At 27.8% G+C, this 17,992-nt stretch overlaps 5 protein-coding genes across 5 annotated transcripts; 4 read left to right on the plus strand and 1 right to left on the minus strand.

The window, feature by feature from the left end:
- Positions 1 to 368: 368 nt before the first annotated feature.
- EIN_437660 (hypothetical protein) lies at positions 369 to 1,541 on the plus strand (the record flags this gene model as incomplete). The annotated part of the gene is made up of 1 exon (XM_004255509.1): positions 369 to 1,541. The coding sequence occupies one exon, from the start codon at positions 369 to 371 to the stop codon at positions 1,539 to 1,541; it is 1,173 nt and encodes a 390-aa protein (XP_004255557.1).
- Positions 1,542 to 1,916: 375 nt separating this feature from the next.
- Positions 1,917 to 3,140, minus strand: EIN_437670 (tyrosine protein kinase, putative; the record flags this gene model as incomplete). Its single annotated transcript, XM_004255510.1, has 1 exon — positions 1,917 to 3,140. The coding sequence occupies one exon, from the start codon at positions 3,138 to 3,140 to the stop codon at positions 1,917 to 1,919; it is 1,224 nt and encodes a 407-aa protein (XP_004255558.1).
- A 3,933-nt stretch (positions 3,141 to 7,073) lies between these two features.
- On the plus strand, positions 7,074 to 8,120 carry EIN_437680 (hypothetical protein; the record flags this gene model as incomplete). Its single annotated transcript, XM_004255511.1, has 1 exon — positions 7,074 to 8,120. The coding sequence occupies one exon, from the start codon at positions 7,074 to 7,076 to the stop codon at positions 8,118 to 8,120; it is 1,047 nt and encodes a 348-aa protein (XP_004255559.1).
- Positions 8,121 to 11,220: 3,100 nt separating this feature from the next.
- On the plus strand, positions 11,221 to 12,390 carry EIN_437690 (hypothetical protein; the record flags this gene model as incomplete). Its single annotated transcript, XM_004255512.1, has 1 exon — positions 11,221 to 12,390. The coding sequence occupies one exon, from the start codon at positions 11,221 to 11,223 to the stop codon at positions 12,388 to 12,390; it is 1,170 nt and encodes a 389-aa protein (XP_004255560.1).
- Positions 12,391 to 14,139: 1,749 nt separating this feature from the next.
- On the plus strand, positions 14,140 to 16,503 carry EIN_437700 (protein serine/threonine kinase, putative; the record flags this gene model as incomplete). The annotated part of the gene is made up of 3 exons (XM_004255513.1): positions 14,140 to 14,142; positions 14,354 to 16,017; positions 16,059 to 16,503. The coding sequence occupies 3 exons, from the start codon at positions 14,140 to 14,142 to the stop codon at positions 16,501 to 16,503; spliced, it is 2,112 nt and encodes a 703-aa protein (XP_004255561.1).
- Positions 16,504 to 17,992: the final 1,489 nt, after the last annotated feature.

Here is a 17,992-nt window from a genome sequence, read left to right on the forward strand (position 1 = left end):
TTTTTGTTTACTGATTATTGTGGCGATTTTTTGATTGTTTTTATTGTTTGGCATTTATGACAAATTATTACCATTATTTATAAATCGAACTTTGACTCGAAATATTAAGTGTAAATTATAACTTGAGTTATGAGAGTGGGCCTTATGGGGAACTGAACATTATGGATTTGATTTTTGTATCCTCAGAAAAATATTTTTTAATAAGGATAGTTGTAATCCTGAGGATACACCTTATCCTCAAGAAACCCTTTACAAGCATTGGAGATCATATTTTTGAAAGATGCAACAACCTACAAAAAGTTGATTTAAATGGTAAAAAGACGTTTGATGGTCTTGTGAGTATTGACAAGATGAGACTTTTAAATTCAATGAATATCAAATGCACACACGTGGAAGTGAATTATCAACAATTGGAAAAATTCCAAAATCGTGATGACATTCAAATGACACTTAATATGATGAATGACAATCTTCTGTTATTACAGTATCACATTCCATGTCATGTCTGTAACATTGCAAATTCATGTTTTTATCTATATGAAAATTTAAGTGAAATAATTTTGCCATCAACACTGACTTCTATTTGTGAAGAAGCTTTCTATAACTGTGTTTCGCTTCACAACATTCAATTTCCAGAAAGTTTGAAATCAATTGGGTCTTTGGCTTTCAGTGGGTGTGGATTGACTCAAGTTTCAATACCAACAACAGTGACATATATTGGAAATAATGCATTTTCAGAGTGTTACAAACTTAAAAGCGCGTGTATACCAGAAAGTGGTTTAGAGTGTTATATGTTGTTAAACTATTGCTTCAATTTAACAACAGTTAATATATTAAAAAGTAACAAAAAGTGTTTTAAAATCAATGGGGCATTCAATGGGTGTTATTCGTTAAAGGAAATTGCAATACCAGAAAGTATTGTTGCTCTTGAAAAAAGTTCATTCAAAAATTGCTCGTCTCTCAATAAAATAACAATTGGAAATTGCGTTGAAAAAATCGGAAGTAACTGCTTTGAAAATTGTGAACGACTTGAATACGTTAAAATACCAAATTTAGTCACTTTAATTGACACATTGGCATTCAAAAACTGCACAAAATTAAGAAGAGTAACATTCACAAATCCAATTAAAACTATTTCTCCAACAGCTTTTGAAGAGTGCACAAATTTGTGTGAAATTTATATCGGAATAGAAAAAATCAAAATTGTCGAATTTCTAGTGTCGTACAATGTTTCTTGTATGCTTGAGAACAAATCAATGATATGCAATAACATTATCTTTGTACAAAGTGATTTTAAAAAGCATTTAAAATTGTACAAAGAAAACGGTAAAAATATTGGAGAAATTCCCAATAAAGTGGTTCGATTATCTGAACAGTGTTTTAGAACATATAAAGAGGTTGATATAATCAAAGTGCCAAAAAGCGTGAAAAAAGTCGACGATTTCTGTTTTTACAATTCGATACCAATTGAGAACATCATTTTTGAAGAAAAAGAGTCGATAAAAATTAGCGAGTTGGCATTTGGTTTTGATAATTGTTAAACAATTTTTATTTTAATGTTTGAAATTACCGAACATAATTCAAAATGTCTAAAATTTAGGAAATTTTAATTTTATTAAGTATTTTATCGTTTTAAAAAAAAATAGTTAAGTGCATAACATTACACAAGCCAAAACATAAAAATGTATATAATAAATAAATCTCATTTTAAGTACAAATTTTTTAACAACGGTGTTTTATTAAGTTTTTATAATGATAAATTTTGTAAATACAAACATTAAAATTCTTAATATTTTAACGACCAAGTGTTTTTCTTATTAATTATATATTATATAAAGTAAACAATAAAATTAATTTTTATTTTTAAATATGTAATAAACGTAAAATAACGAATTTATAAAATTAAATGTTTAAGTTTATTTCACGGTGTTGATTGAAATATCTTTTATTACCAAATTAAGTGAATCAACAACATTCTTAATTGTATTTCTTTCTTTTGGATTTTGGTTCCAACACATTTGAATAATTGAAAACAACACACCTGGAATATTTTCTCTGTTTTCAAGATGTTGACCCGCTGTTACAAACTCGGCTATTTTCCATGGAAATTTAAATGTCTGTACTGAGTATGCTTCTTTCCATCCAAACACTTCATACATAGTAATAGCAAATGAATATATATCAGCCGGTTTTTTGTATTTATCCTTTTTCAACACTTCAGGTGCCATGTAAATTGGTGTTCCGATACCTTTAGTGAATGTCATGTTAGTCATTAACATGTTGACATTTCTTGATGACCCAAAATCAGTCAATTTTGCATTTGCTTTGTCATTAAGATTGAAAGAAAACACGAGAATGTTGTCTGGTTTGATGTCTCTGTGTAGTATCTCATTATCATGTAGATACAATATTCCTCTTGCTGAATCATTCATAAATTTCAACCTCATTTTGTTGTCAACTTTTTCACTTGTTTTGTGTTTCATCAAATCTTGTAAACTGCTATATAATGCGAATTCGGTGACCAAACACACCTTATTTGGTATAAACACTGCACCATAAAAATGGACAATATATTCACACCTAAATTTATCAAGCATAGACACTTCATTCTCAAATTCATCCATCGACTTATTATCATCTAAAACACTTTTCATTATCTTGATAGCTACGATATTTCCTCTAAAACTTCCTTTGTAAACAATACCAAACGAGCCTTCACCAAGTTTCTTGTTTTCACACAATTCATCGTAATCAATTCGAGTTGTCTGTTGTGTCACACCAATAAGTGGAATTTCATTGTATTTTTCTTCATTTGTTTTAAGATTTTTGGAAACTAATTGAATTGTATTGTTAATTTTACAAGAACATAATGGCTTGACATAATATACGGAAAATTCACATGCAAAGCCACTTTTAAGTGTGACAACCTCTAAATCAACTCGAATCGTAAACTTTGTGATGTTCGTTGAAATTGTGAATTGTAATTTGGTGGTGTTTTTGTTTGTGTTTCCAACACACAACACCTGCCGTGTCTCTCTGTTAACTTCAATTTGCTCGATGTCTAAATTCAAGTCTATCATAATTGAAGAAACACTGACACCACCTTGAAGAGGGACAAAATTGATGTTCGATTTGTTCATTTTAAAAAGTGTTGTTGTTTTATTGATTTTGTGTGTGTATTTTTTGAAAATGTTTTTGGTTACAATGACAAGTGATACAATCAATACTATCAAAACAATAAGAACAAACAAAATTGCAACAAGTATGACCCACCAAACAGCTTGTGAATTACACAACGTGCCATCACCACTTGGGGTGTACCAAAATGAACAAGTTGAACATTTTGAATTTGTGATTTTATTGCATTTTGATATTTGTGAAAGACCTCCACAACTTCCATTTGCAAGTAACACAAGTGAATTAACACATGAAGTGCATTTATTGCTTGTTGTTGTGCACGTGTTGCAGTTGTCATCACATTTATTACACTCATTTGTGTTGACCGTATAATACCCATCTTGACACTTTGAACACCCATTTTGTGTGACATTCACAGCACACCCGATGATATCATTCTGTGGTAAACAGTCACCGCCATTTGTTTTGTAATTTATTGAATTGCAAGTGAGACAACTATTTAGATTTAAACATGTCACACATTTTTTATCACATTTATAACAATCAAGTCCCGTTCTATTATACCCATCTTTGCACACAACACAACCGCTTCCAAAACTTGCAAACTGGTCACACGTAAGTTCTAAGTTTTCATTTGTGTTACAATTGTAATTTGATAAATACGTGTTAGGTGGACAGCTGAGACATTTTGTTGATGTTTCAAAACACGTCAAACATCTTGGGTCACATCTTTCACATTGTTTTTTCGACTCATCGAGATAGTAAGTGTCTTCACACCTCCAACACCCAAAACTGTTTTGTTCAATACAATTTTGTTTATTGTTATTGTTACATGTATTATAAGATAAGATATATTCACTTTCACATTCTTTACATTTTCCCTTTGATAGATATATACAATTATCAATTGTTGTTGTGCATTTTCCGTTTTGGTCATTTGGACGTACACAATCATTCTTTTCACACATTCCATTTGTGTTCATTTTACTTGAACTGTCACACTTTATCGCTTTCCCATTTTCACATAATTCTGAATTTTTGTATAAATCATTGCATTTCATACATTTTGTTGTATTGGATACAAAACCTTTGTTGCAAGAAACAACGTTGTTTGTGGTTATTACCTCACCATTAGTATCACCTTTTACGCACTCGCCATTGTTGTCAATGTACCCATTGTTTGTGTTGCATATTTGACACTTTCCATTTGATTGAACAAGTAAACAAGTCGTATCACTTACACACAACCCATCTTGTAATGAAAACCCAACTGAACACTTCAAACATGTATTTGATACCGAATATTCACAATTTTCAATTTGTTCACACTTTGAATTGACAAGAGAATATTGGGTTTTGCATGAAATACAATTGTTTTTATTGATTGGACAATACTTACAGTTTACGTCATCGCAGATTGTTGAGTCTTCACATTTTCGAGATGTATATTCCATTGCTGCAACGTATAACAACTTTTAGTAACTCAAACCCGTTCTTTGTGTTTATTGCTGCGTTAAACTGTACACCTTCAAAAGTCAAATTTGTCTCTGAAACTATAAGAACAGTCTTTGTCAATGTAAACAAATTAATATCAACTATTTTTGGTGTTGAAATACCAAGAACTACACTGTCACTTTTGTAAAATGAAATTTGTGTGTTTCCAATTGTAACACTTTCAGATGAAAACTCATCATTTCTTTTTATGTGTGTTTTTGGACTTGTTTTAATTGGATTTATTTCAATACATAACGAGGTCACGTTTTGAAGTGGAGTGATATACCAGTCTTCTGTGTGATCACATGGACAATAAGGCTCAGTGTATTTCACAATTTTGTTTGTTACACTCTCAACGTGACAGAATATTTTATTAGAAGTACCATATCTAATTAATTTACCTCCTAATAACATCTTAGTACCAGCTAAAGGTATTTCAGTAATTGCCATTTGTGAACATATAACATCAAAATCAGTATCTGATTGTATTGTTGAGTTTGATATATTTAATGCTTTTAAAACGGAATACAATACAACGGGAAGATCTCTGATATCTCTGTTACTTACAACAATTGATGTATTAATAAACATAAATTCAGTACTCACACTGATGGAAGATTTTCCACTTACATTAAAAATACCAGTATATAGGAAACTCTCACTTTTAGAACAAAATGAAAAACAACTTCCATATTTTAATGACTCTGTCGTAATTTGTGCAAAATCTGCAATTCCATTTAATGTAATAACACCACCTTTATGAGCAAAGAAAAAATACAACATTGTTCAATTTCGAAAAGTCGTTCAGTGTTAAATATCCGTTTTCAACACTAACTTTATAAGAATCAATGTTAACTTCAGAATAATTATTTAAGGTCGCACGTTTTTAATTATAAACGTATAAAAATCTAACTCCATTTATTTTCGAATACAAGTTCATTACTAAAGTTGCAGCTTTGACGTCTAAAAAACTCAGTGGAATTTATTGTTGAATTGTCGTTCATCGTAAACGTGGAATTGTCATTGAAAAAAACATCTTTAAATGTTTTTATTAGTGTGTTTTGATTCATTACAACTAATACATTGTCATTAGTTTTAAATCCATATTTGAATAATAAAAAAGCGTTGTATTTAATTGTTAGTTGTGAATATTCTTAAATGTAATATAATAATTACTTTCCCAGTAAACAAAATTACAAATTAAAACACTGGAATACTGCTGAAAAAACATTTCTTTATATGTTGTTAAATTGGAATTTTCATTCATTTCCATTTTCGATGAATTGTAAAAGTAACTTTCTTGCGTCAACTTTAGATGTAAATTTCCAATTTGCACAATTAAGCCATTACCTGCACAAGTAACAATTCCATTAATTATAAAATGAGCATTAAATATTATTATGAACTGAATTACATCCGAGAATGAATCTGCACCTATTGTAACGTCATCATTTTTGTATACGTTTTAAACACTCTGATATTACTTAAAATTGTATTTGGAAAGCTACAACTTTATGGAGATGTGGAACAAATGAAAATAAACAACATGTGGTTGTAAACATGTTCAAAATAATACATTTTTTTTAATTTCAAAGTTTGTTATTTGTTGTTTATATATAAATGAGACAGCTTATAAATTTATTTATTAATAGTTTCACATTTTATAGTTTTTTCTATTTAATATAAAAACACTGATTCAAAATTATTGGTTTCTGGTTTTTGGAAATAAACCAACACATCTTCCCAAACCTCTACAGACCCTGGAAAAACTGACCGGCAAACTATAAAAATTGTTTCTGAAAACTATTTAATAGTTTTTTCAATAAAAATTTTGAAAAAAAAGACAAAAAACAAAAAAACTATAATATACTATAAATTATTTTATGCCGGTATGTTTTTCTGGGATTTGTATTATTTGTGTATTTTTCTCTGACAAGGAAACATTTCACCAAAAATAAAACAGCTTGATTCAGTCTGGTCCCTAGTTTATGATTTGTTCTCTGATTTTTTCTCTATCTGTAACATTATTATTTCAATGTTTAAAAAAATTGTTGGCATTACTAAAAAAGTCGATTATTCTAAAATTAAAGCAAAACTTTACAAACAGACTATTAAATAGGTGCCGAAACTTATTTTAATAAAAATTATATCACTAACTTTTATATTAAATATAAAAAAATTGGAAAAAAACCAACCCTAATTCTTATCATATATTTTTAATTTCCAAGTCACACAATAAGTTTTTGGCATACATTAAATATTATTTGTTAATAATATATTTATAAAAATGTAATTTCTATTTTTATTTTTTTTGATTTAAAAAAAGAAACACACAATAAAACTTATTTCCTGATTTGAATTTACAATCATTGATAAAAATTTAAAAAAACGATAAAAACTAGTATACAAAGAAGAAAAAAAAAATAGAACTACTTTTTTAAATGAAATTCTTAATTGTTGTTCAAGTGATATCTTTACTTTTCGTGTTCTTTTTCATTGTTTTCGTGGTTATCACTGACGGAAGTGTTTACGGTTTTTCTGTTCAAAACTACAACAACAATGATGACAACCAAGAGAATTTAAAGTATAAATACACAGACACACAACTCAATGTTTCTAATTTTAATTACAAAGGCAAGTGTTCTAAGGTGTTCAAATACAAGAAAAACAATCCTCGCGACTTATTTTTAACAGCAATTTACTTCAAAAATCCAAATGTTTGGTTTAATATCAAAGACAGAGCAGTTCGCTGTTTAAAAGTGGCTCAGTCTGGTATCCCCGATGCAACAAGAAAAGTTCTTCTTCTTTCTGAAAATGAAATTCCAGACTTTACAATGACGATGAATGAGTTGGGTGTGTCAGTCGAAAACCATCCAATTAACAAGACTTTCACCAATGGCGCCGTTCTAAGGTATTTTGCAACGTATGACTATTTGAGTCAAAATCAAGAGAAATACGACCGAGTTGTTTTTGGCGATTTTAAAGACATTTACTTCTTTGCTGATGGGTTTGCCACATTCGATGCGAACGACTTGATTTTCTTAATAGAATGCAAAGGCGTTAATAGTATGAAAACGTGTTTGACACTGGCAGAGCCAACAAATAGAGGGTGGATACGAACATCCTTTGGTAAAGATATAGCAGACAAGTATGCAAATAATAAGACGTTGTTGTCCAATGTTGGTGTTGTTCTTGGCGGGACAAAGAAAATGTTGAAGTATCTTGAAATATTCAAAGACAATGTTATTCCCGAAAAGGCAGATAATTGGGGACACGACCAAGCTCTCCACAACAAGTTGTTGTATTCGGGATATTTTGAGAGTCTGAATTACACCAAAGACTATTGTACACAACGAGTGTGCTTTAGTGAAGATAAAAGCGTTGTTTGGAATCAAAAGAAAAAGGCTTTATATACAAGAGGAACGGGGTGTGCTCCTGTTATTAGGCATAAAATCAGGTTTAAAAATTCAAAAATCTTATATGAATAAGAATTTAAAAAACATGTAACAGGTTAATTTAAAAGATCAATTTTTTAATTGATGTTAAGTAATGGTTGATAATTTCAAATTCAAATTTGTTCAAATTGTTAAATTTATAACTGTTTTTATGCATCGTAATTGAATTATGAAATAAAAAAATAAAACCAAGTTAAAACAATATTTAAAAGTTAGTTTATATTTGAACATAAAACACATACATTAAAATTATATAGAAATGTGTTTTTTGAAATTTGGAGGTATTTTATTTAATTCGTTGTTGATTCAGACTTCAACCAACAATTTTCAATCAAAAACATTTCATTTACAACGATACATGATTGAGATATGTTACTTTAAAAAATTTACTTAACTATCGTTTTCATTTTTTGTTGAAAAATATACTAAATTATTAAATTGTATTTTAATAATATCAACGTATAAATTGAAATCACGGGTAGGATTTAATAAAATGTATTATTCCGTTTTGGTTTAAACATATATATAATTATAATCATATATGTTTTGTGTTAAAGAGATTATTATAAAAATTACAAATAAATAAAATTGCATTTTTTGTTGCTAAAAACATGACATCAAACTAGAACTGTTAAATTTGATTTAAAATATAAATAACAGTTATTTTTACACACATTTCAGTTAATGAAAACAAGCAGAGACAGTTGTATAAGCATGTTACATTACTTATGTTTCTTGACTTCAAAGGGTTAATGGAAAAAAATTACCATTACCAAAAATTCACTGAAATATATATTTTTCGATAATTTCAAATTGAATACCATTTGGAATAGAAAATATTACTTTTTTTCGATTTCGGTAAGTTTAAAATATATGTATTATATTTAGGGATGAACTAAAATCCATTTTACATGTTCACCAAAAAGAGAAAAAATCAATAAAATATTTCACCAATTTACTATCTTAAAGATCCCTATATTTTAAAAAACATTTTTATTAAAAATCAAAAAAGTAATAACATTTTGCATTTTCATCAATTGTAATTTAATAATAAAGTTTTTCCATTTCTGATAACATTTAATTATTATTGCAATTAATGTTAAAAAAATGAATATAAAACAAAAAAGACCAAAAAAATCCAACAATAACCAATATCATTAAATTATTTTTTTGAAAAAAAAACAAGACAAATGTTACTTTTGTTGTTATTTAATTAATATAAATATGTTTAATGAAATATTTATATTTCATTGTAAGCTGATACGTTAATATAAGTGAAAACAACATAAAATAACAAAATGTTATTTTGGATTCGACAAACAAATTTGTATTATTATTTGCGCACTTTATAAAAACGATAGGCATTTTTTGTTTAAAATCATTGATTATCATTTACTACCATTTATCATTTTAAAATTAACAACTATTCTTGTCAATCAATGCAATTAAAAGAATCATAGATTGTATGTAAGTGATATTTAATTTTTGTTTTTGTACTTATTTCAAATAAACATTATTTTTATATAATAAAAGAAATATTGTCTAGTAAAAATATGCCTTTCATGTCATATATTTAATAAATATTACAAAACAATGTTACTTGACATAATAAGTCACAAATTGAAGTTGTTGTTTATTTTAAAATTATGTCTGATAGATAAAATCGCAATGATATAATCATTGTTATTACATTATTATTATCAAAAATATAACGATTTAAATCCATAATTATTATATTACATTTGTTTTGATTTGAAATATAATGTCTCAAATTATAATAAGTATATTTAAGAGCATTATTCAAAACAAAATAAACAGATGGTTACAAATTATTGTTAGATTTAATGAATCTAAAACAATGTTAGATGTTGTACAAATGACATTTTCGATATTTGTTGCTTATAAAAATAAATTAAATTAATTACGAGCATTTCTCAATGTATTTTATATAATATTTATAATATATATTCTGGAATTTTAATAATATGTTTTGATTTGTACCTTTTTTTATTAAATATAGTGTTGTTATCGTTAAAGTTTTTATTAAAACCTGTTTTATGTAAATTGTTTTTTATTTATGATAAGTAAAAAATATATTAACACTTTCAAAACAGAAACGTAATAATAATAAGTTTTTATTTTTTTCTTTTACCTAAACCCTTTTTTTGCCTTCATACACAAAACAATTTTTTGAAAATTTTTATTTATTTTTTTATCAACTCAATTTTGAATTGTATATTTTATAGTCACACAAATAAACATGAATGAGTTTGTTTGTGTAAAACAAGAGCAAAGCCTAAAAAAGAAAGATGGGGCCTAATGATAATTTGATATATTTGGTTGTTTTTTTATAAAGAGAATATTGTCATTTGATTAAACGATATTGGTGTTTATATTGTCGTCATATTTGTTAATGTGACTATTTGACATTGTTTGTTATAAAGTGGATTGACGCTGTAGCGTTTTTTGTTTTAATGTTGTAACACAATAAAGCGATACGAAATTTCATCAAAAAGATTATTTTTGATCAATCTTAAGTAATTGAGTTCTCATTTGTTAATTATTTTAAGTAAAATAAAACTGACTATTGGCCAGTTTGGTTTAGAAAGGGGTTTTGGAATAAAAATAATAAAAATTTTGATTTGGACAATTTCTTTTTTACTTATTTTTCTTCTTAAAAAAAAGTTTGGGGTGTGAAAGTGTTAACAATAAGATAAAAATTGCCGCTCATTGTAATGATTGTAAAAAAAATCATTATTGAATTTTTCATTTTTTTCCAAAAGGCAGAAATTGTTTTAACCAAAAACATTAAAATGATATTTATTAAATTATTCTCTATAAACAAAACCAAAATTCTAGAACTTAAATAGTTTTATTTGGTGAAACGATTTCACCAAATAATTTACTAAAACATAAATTTTCAGTAAAATTATTTCACCATTTAACTTCATCCCTAATTCTATTTTTATATTATTATTTACCAAAAACACAATTGAATTTTTTTGATTAAAAAAATCAAATATTGTTTATAAATTATAATAATTTATAATAAATATACGAGTGTTATTTTAAAGTCTTTTTTATTTAAATTTGTTTTCGATGTTATTCTTAAAAACTTCCAAAACAAATCCAAATGTTATTTATTATATTCATAATAACACTTGTTGTTGTTTCATTCTCGTATGAATGGTGCGACAACTCGAATGGGATTATTAGTTATGGTGTATTTGAAACATGTACCAAGAAAGGGCGGTCATATACAACAGATACAAACGATTATGACCATTTCAGTTTTGATGACACTTGTTGTATTTATAACACAAAGACTTTAGCAAATACAGGTACTTATGCTCGAAATTATCAGAAGTATTTTCGGTTCCAAGGTAACATGTCCAATTTTAAAACTTTTTTTATAAAAGAACATTATCCAAATACACTTTACGACTTTTATGAAGACACAAGATATCAATCATTTTTCATATCTTTTGGTTGTTTTGGAAATGAAGGTTATTGTCGAAAAGAAGTTTCCGATTCTTCAAAGCCAATAATAGGACTTGAGTTACGTTCGGTTTCACTGTTTTCTGATATTGATCAACGCTTTGACATTTGGCTAAAAAGAAACCCGACTTCAATTCCATATGTTCATGTTGATGGATTGGTCTCTCAAACAGTCAATTTTAATTTCAGTGATATGTCGGCTTGGGAAGGTGTCTATTCTGGGTCGCGTTATTTGTTTAGCGGGTCTTCTCAAGTTGATGAAAGTCGAGTCACTTTCACAAAAAGAAGTTCTTCGGATGGTTGGGTTGCAAAATCTGTGTGTACAAGAAGCAATTTCAAACGTATAATGCTGTTTAAAGAAAATGAAATAACAGAAGGTGTTAATACTAATTTATGTGGATGTGTGCCTAACAATGGCAATTTTACATATTCAAGCAACTTCACATACCCCGATTGTGATTATAACAGCACATATCTTGATTTGGATTTGTCAAAATTATCAGGAAATTCAAAAAATTACACACTTCCTGTATTTGAATGGAATACTATTATAATATCACTTCAAAAAAGTTACACATTGACCAGTATTAGTACAAATTCTATTCTCAAATTGAAATTACTTGTTCTGGATAAAGACACGAATATATTCTTTCGACTACCAGTTGAAATAACAACACTTGAAGTCAATTCACCTTCTCAGACATGTTTTGAATATGGGTTGACTGTCAATAATATAATTTCAAGTACTAATGATGTGGTGTTATTTTATTTAGAAGGTTTATTAGAGGGCTCAACAAACAAATAATCAAAATGCAGAATGAGAGTTTACTTATCGACATCGTTGAATATACCATGAAACTGTAAGTATAAAGATAGCAATTTTATAACAGAAAAATCAATTTTTATGAGTGAAAGTGATTGTAAAATGTATGTTTATGATTGGCAACTGAATTTAATTATTTATGATAGTGTTTATAGGACAAAATATGATTACTATAATTGGAAACTAATCAATTTTACTTGTGAATGTACACTTGATACAAACAATGGTCTAATTTGTATTAATTCAATGGATGTGGTTGTTTATGATCATTTGACAATGTATATTAATCTTAATGTTTTTGAAAATTTAATATTCAACGATAACAGTCAAATTACAGTTAAAAGTAGATTTTTGTCTATCAAAAGCGAGGGTCTTAAGTTTTCTAATTTGACAACAACTAACATTGACAGAAATCCTTTGATAAATGTTATTGGCGGTTCAGTTGTAGTGAATAGTACAAACGAAATATATACATTTGATTATAAAGAGTTTTGCATTGATGTGATTTCTTTTCGATACAAACCCAATTGGAATGCAACTCAATTGAGTTTACTTAGAGGTGGTAAATTATTGAGAGTCTGCAATTCAACAGATGACCATAAAACCGAAGTGAAATGCACTTTAAATGGAAATGATTTTTATGATTATAGTAACTACAAATATCAGTTGTATCATTGCCCATTAAACGAAACATTGTGTACTGTCAATGCTAATAATAGCGATTTGGTATTAAATGAAACATTTATTGGAAATATTCAACAAGAAGTGAATGTTTTGAACTTAACAATAACAACTAATTATTCAACACACTTCAAAGATATAATAAGTGGTGTTCTTTATATTAACAACAAATCTGTTAATGGTGCAAGTGTTACTCTAACACAAAAAGTCGACAAACTATTTATCTCATCCAAATATCTTTTTCAGCCAAATTCAAACAACAGTAACACAATCGAATTTTTCACTTATTTTAAGTGTAAAGCATTCAAAACTTCGATAAATGGGGATGGTATGTGTGTACTATGCGAAAAAGATATGTACCTCAAAAATGGGGAGTGTTTTAGAATCGATGTTTCTTGTTTAAATATATCGTCAGGTGATACAAACAAAGTGTGTGAACAATGTGATGTTAAACAAGAGGCGTATCGAAATGAATGTTTAGATTGTCCAAACAATTGCAAGCGATGTGTGAACCAAAAATGTGTTTTATGTGAAGACAATTACAATTACAATTCAGAAGGGAATTGTATTGCAATAAATAACATAACAACAAATGTTGAATTTTACTCGAAACAGAAGTTTTGAAATGTTCAGCGGGCTATTAAAGTCTGTTTTCTATTTAACGATATTGGGTTTTACTATTATTTATAATAACAGTATTATAATTTATAATAAAAATAAAGTTGTTTTTCAAAAAAATGGTTTGTATTTTATTTTTTTGTTCTTTTTTTAGAAATATGTGTTAAAAATAACAAAAAACAAAATTGCTTTACAACTAAAAAATTTTTAAAGCAAAAACGAAGAATAGATTGGTCTTGAAATGTGATACGACGAAATAAACCATGTCAACCAGGTTATTCAAAATGAATAAAATGTCATATTTGATAGAGCAGACGCGTCAAATTATCATTTGAATCAAATTGAAAACGACAACAAGTGATTTGGAAAAAAGTCAATGCTCAGGATTTGTTTATCATTAGTTTTAATTAATGACAATTTTATTAATAGTTAATGGTTTTTAATTAGCGATATTGAGTATAGTAAATTATGGTTTAATATTTTCGGTCTAGTTCTTTTCTTTGTTATATTTTAAGAATATCGTTAAATAGAAAACAGACTTTACAATACATTTGATAAGTGTCATAAATGCTCTGATCATTGTTTGTATTGTGAAACGTTTGAATTTTGTTTATCATGCAAAAATACTCATATTTTGAATGAAAAGAATGTATGTGTACCTTTACCTGATGGTGAAATTGTTATTGGAGAAAAGTTTATATTATGTTCAGATTCATACTATTCAAACAATGGCACCTGTGTCAAATGTTCGTTAAAATATGGAGAATTGTGTGATGTGTGTGATGACAAAAAGTGTTTAAAATGCTCAAACATGGGAGTATTAGATTGTGATGGTAAATGTATTGCTTTTGAATCAAGTGGGTGTGTTTCATCACCAAACACATATTGTTCGGGTTGCCAAAATCATTCAATTTACATTTCAGAATCAAATGGCGTTTGTGGTGAGATTTCGAATTGTAAAATTGCAACGTCAAATGGAAAATGCGTGTCTTGTAACGACGTGTATTATTTCACATCAAATCAAACATGTGTTGCTTTGTCAAGTAATCAAACAGAAAATTGTGACATCATCAATAATGATAATGGGAAGTGTATTCGCTGTGCCAGCAAACACTATCTCAGTGATGGAACATGTTTAAATTGTCCTAACAATTGTATGAGTTGTTTCAATGCAACTGTGTGTATTGAATGTGAAGGCGGTTTGTCAGTTTCAAGTAACGGGACTTGTACGACATCAACAACACAAATGGAAAATTGCAAGAAAATGATAAACCGACTTTTCATGTGTGCAATTTGTGATCAAAAATACTTCAGAAACGACAAGGGCCAATGCGAGAATTGTACTGACAACTGTGATGAATGCAACCAGAAAAACACATGTTTAAAATGCAAAGAAAACACATTTCTTGTCACTGAAGGGACTCAATGCTTTCCATACGAAACTTTAACAAACTGCGAAACAAAAACTCAAAATGGGTGTTCACAATGCTCGACTGGTTATTATGTGAAAAATCAGTTATGTGTGTCTTGTAATTCCACAAAGTCAAATTGTGATAAGTGTAATTCTGTTGGTGTGTGCACTTCGTGCTCTCCAAATTACATCTTAATCAACTCCAATCGTACTATAGGAAGTAATGTTAGTCAGTGCACCAAAGTTGACAACTCAAAATGTGCAACATGCACCTTTTGGTACGCCCCGTCTTCTGATGGCACTTCGTGTGCAAAGAAAGCAGTTTGGTGGGTTATTCTTGTTGGAATTTTTCTCATCATTCTTGTACTTTTTGTTGTGTTTGTGGTGACTATATTTATCACACTGAAAATCGTCAAAAGAAAGAAAGAGCACAAAAACAGGAAGAAGACGTGTTTTTTCACTATGAGTAAATCGAATATCAGTTTTCATAAAACAAATACCCCAGAAGTTGTTGTTAACAAAAATGAAATTGTGTTTGAAACCGATGAAAATGGCACGGAAATACCAGCAAATGAAGAAAGTCGCGAACTCTTGTGTGTTGGTAATAGCGGCAACAACACAATTAAAGTTCAATTTTCAATATTTGATAATAAATACAAATATTCAATACAAACTCTACCAAATATAGCAACAATACCAAAAGGTAAAGCAATCGAATTTGAAGTGTTTCTGAAGCCATTGTGCAGTTGCCAAATAGATGATATTATCGTTTTATTTTCTTCCATTTTAAAGAAAGGTGTTATCTCAGAAGTTCGTATCCAAATAAAAGCAAAAACATTAATTTCGAGTAAACTTGATCCTGATGAATTGGAAGAAGAGAAGAAGATTGGCGAAGGCTCGTTTGGTATAATTTACAAAGGAACCTTCAGAGGAAACATAGTTGCAATAAAAAAATGAAAATGAGTGGACAACAAAATGAATTAAACGAATTTGAGAATGAAGTGTCTATGCTTGATAAATTTAGGTGTGAATATATTGTACACTTTTATGGTGCTGTTTTTATACCAAATAAAATTTGTTTGGTCACTGAATTTGCATTATATGGCAGTTTACAAGACTTAATAAAACACAAAACAAGTAGAGAAGTTAACATGAAATTACGAGTAAAATTTATGTTAGACTGTTCAAAGGGGATTAATGGGTTTAGGAAAATCTGCCCTTTTAAAAATTGCCTTTTCAATAATTCGCCTTTTTTCGCCTTTATTTTTCAACAAAATTTCAAGTCATTTGAATTTTTGTTGAATATTTATTTAAAACTCGTTTACAAAAATAAATCAATCTGTATTATTGTATTTATTACAAAAATATATAATGTTTATAGTTAATTTATATTTATTATCGAGATGGTTTTTATATTAAATAAATAAGTATAATAATTATAATTAATGATAATAATTGTTTTAATTAATTTATTAAATACACTAAAATGAAAAGCATTAAAATAAGTTTATTTATTTTACTCTTTTGACTATTTACAATTAAATAAAAATCATAATCAAATTACAATTGTTTTTTTAAATCATTTAATAATATTAATTACATTCCATTGTGATATAAAATTATATACAATAATTATATAATTGTGTATGTTCAGATAGTCGATGTGTTATTAATTAATAATATAATTTATATATTTTTAAGTTTATCATTTCATTATTATTAATTATATAATATCACTATTGTAATTATTAATTATAATAATAATTGTACATCAATTAAAAAACATTAAATTAATTATTCTTCCATTTTAGTATTTTTGGTCCTTTTCGATTTAATAGAATTTCTTCCTTTTTGCATCACCTTTTTCAATGCTTTCGCTTTTTTAAAATCTGTTTTTTCCTTCGATGTTCTTTTTTATTTACTTGGTTTTTTGGTTTTTTTTCACTGTTTATTTTTTGTTCTTTTTTATGTGTTCTTCAATTTCTTTTCCTGTGTTATAATTCAAAATGACTTCATTATCTATTTGAGGCTCTTCTATAACCATTTCATCATTATCTTCATCACTTTCATTGTCTTCAAACAAGCTATTTTCTTTTTCGAATACAATTTCCATTTTTTCGTGTTTTTCTGACGTTTCTTCTTCGGCCATTGTAAGTTGTTTTATTTTATCAATAATTTCGTTTTCATTTTCAATTTCAACTTTTGCAGTATCAACATCCAAATTGAAATAAATTTGATATTTCTTTTTAGTGAGAAGTTTGGTGCACTTTTTGAGAAATACGATTGGTTCAATTCTATGAGCACCAAATAACTGTTCCTGAAGTTCTTTCAGTGTTATATTTTTTTCGACCGTACCAATCTTTTTTCGAGTTGTGTTAAGTGACTCTTCAAATAGTTTAAATTTCAAATCTATAATATTCTGGAAAGACAGCAATTTTTCAACAAAAGTGTGAATAACAGGATGAGAAATACATATAAATCGATTCAACGCCGAATGAAAACTTTCCGCTCGGTTATTTGTTCTTTCGGGAAGACCAAATACCGACCAGTGCTCAATTTTAAAAACACCATTTATATAAGTGTTTTCAAAATACTCAAAAAACACTTTAACATCTTCGTCTTGACACAGTTCTTCTTTTATCATATAAAATGTGTCCCTGATCATTGTTTTTGGCAAATAAGCCAATGACATTAACATTTTTATTAAGGTTTTAAACGAATCACCTTCAACAAATCTTTCACCAAATCCCATAGTTAAAACTCTCCTGTAAAGAGATTGGCAAAAATGAAAATGACAACATTTAACATTAACCTCAGTTCCAAATAGATCTTTGAAATACACAACTTCAAAGTCTCCCATTACAACAACATTTT

This window comes from Entamoeba invadens, assembly GCF_000330505.1.
Source record: "Entamoeba invadens IP1 unplaced genomic scaffold scaff_1105074724362, whole genome shotgun sequence".
NCBI classification, from domain to species: Eukaryota; Evosea; order Mastigamoebida; family Endamoebidae; genus Entamoeba; species Entamoeba invadens.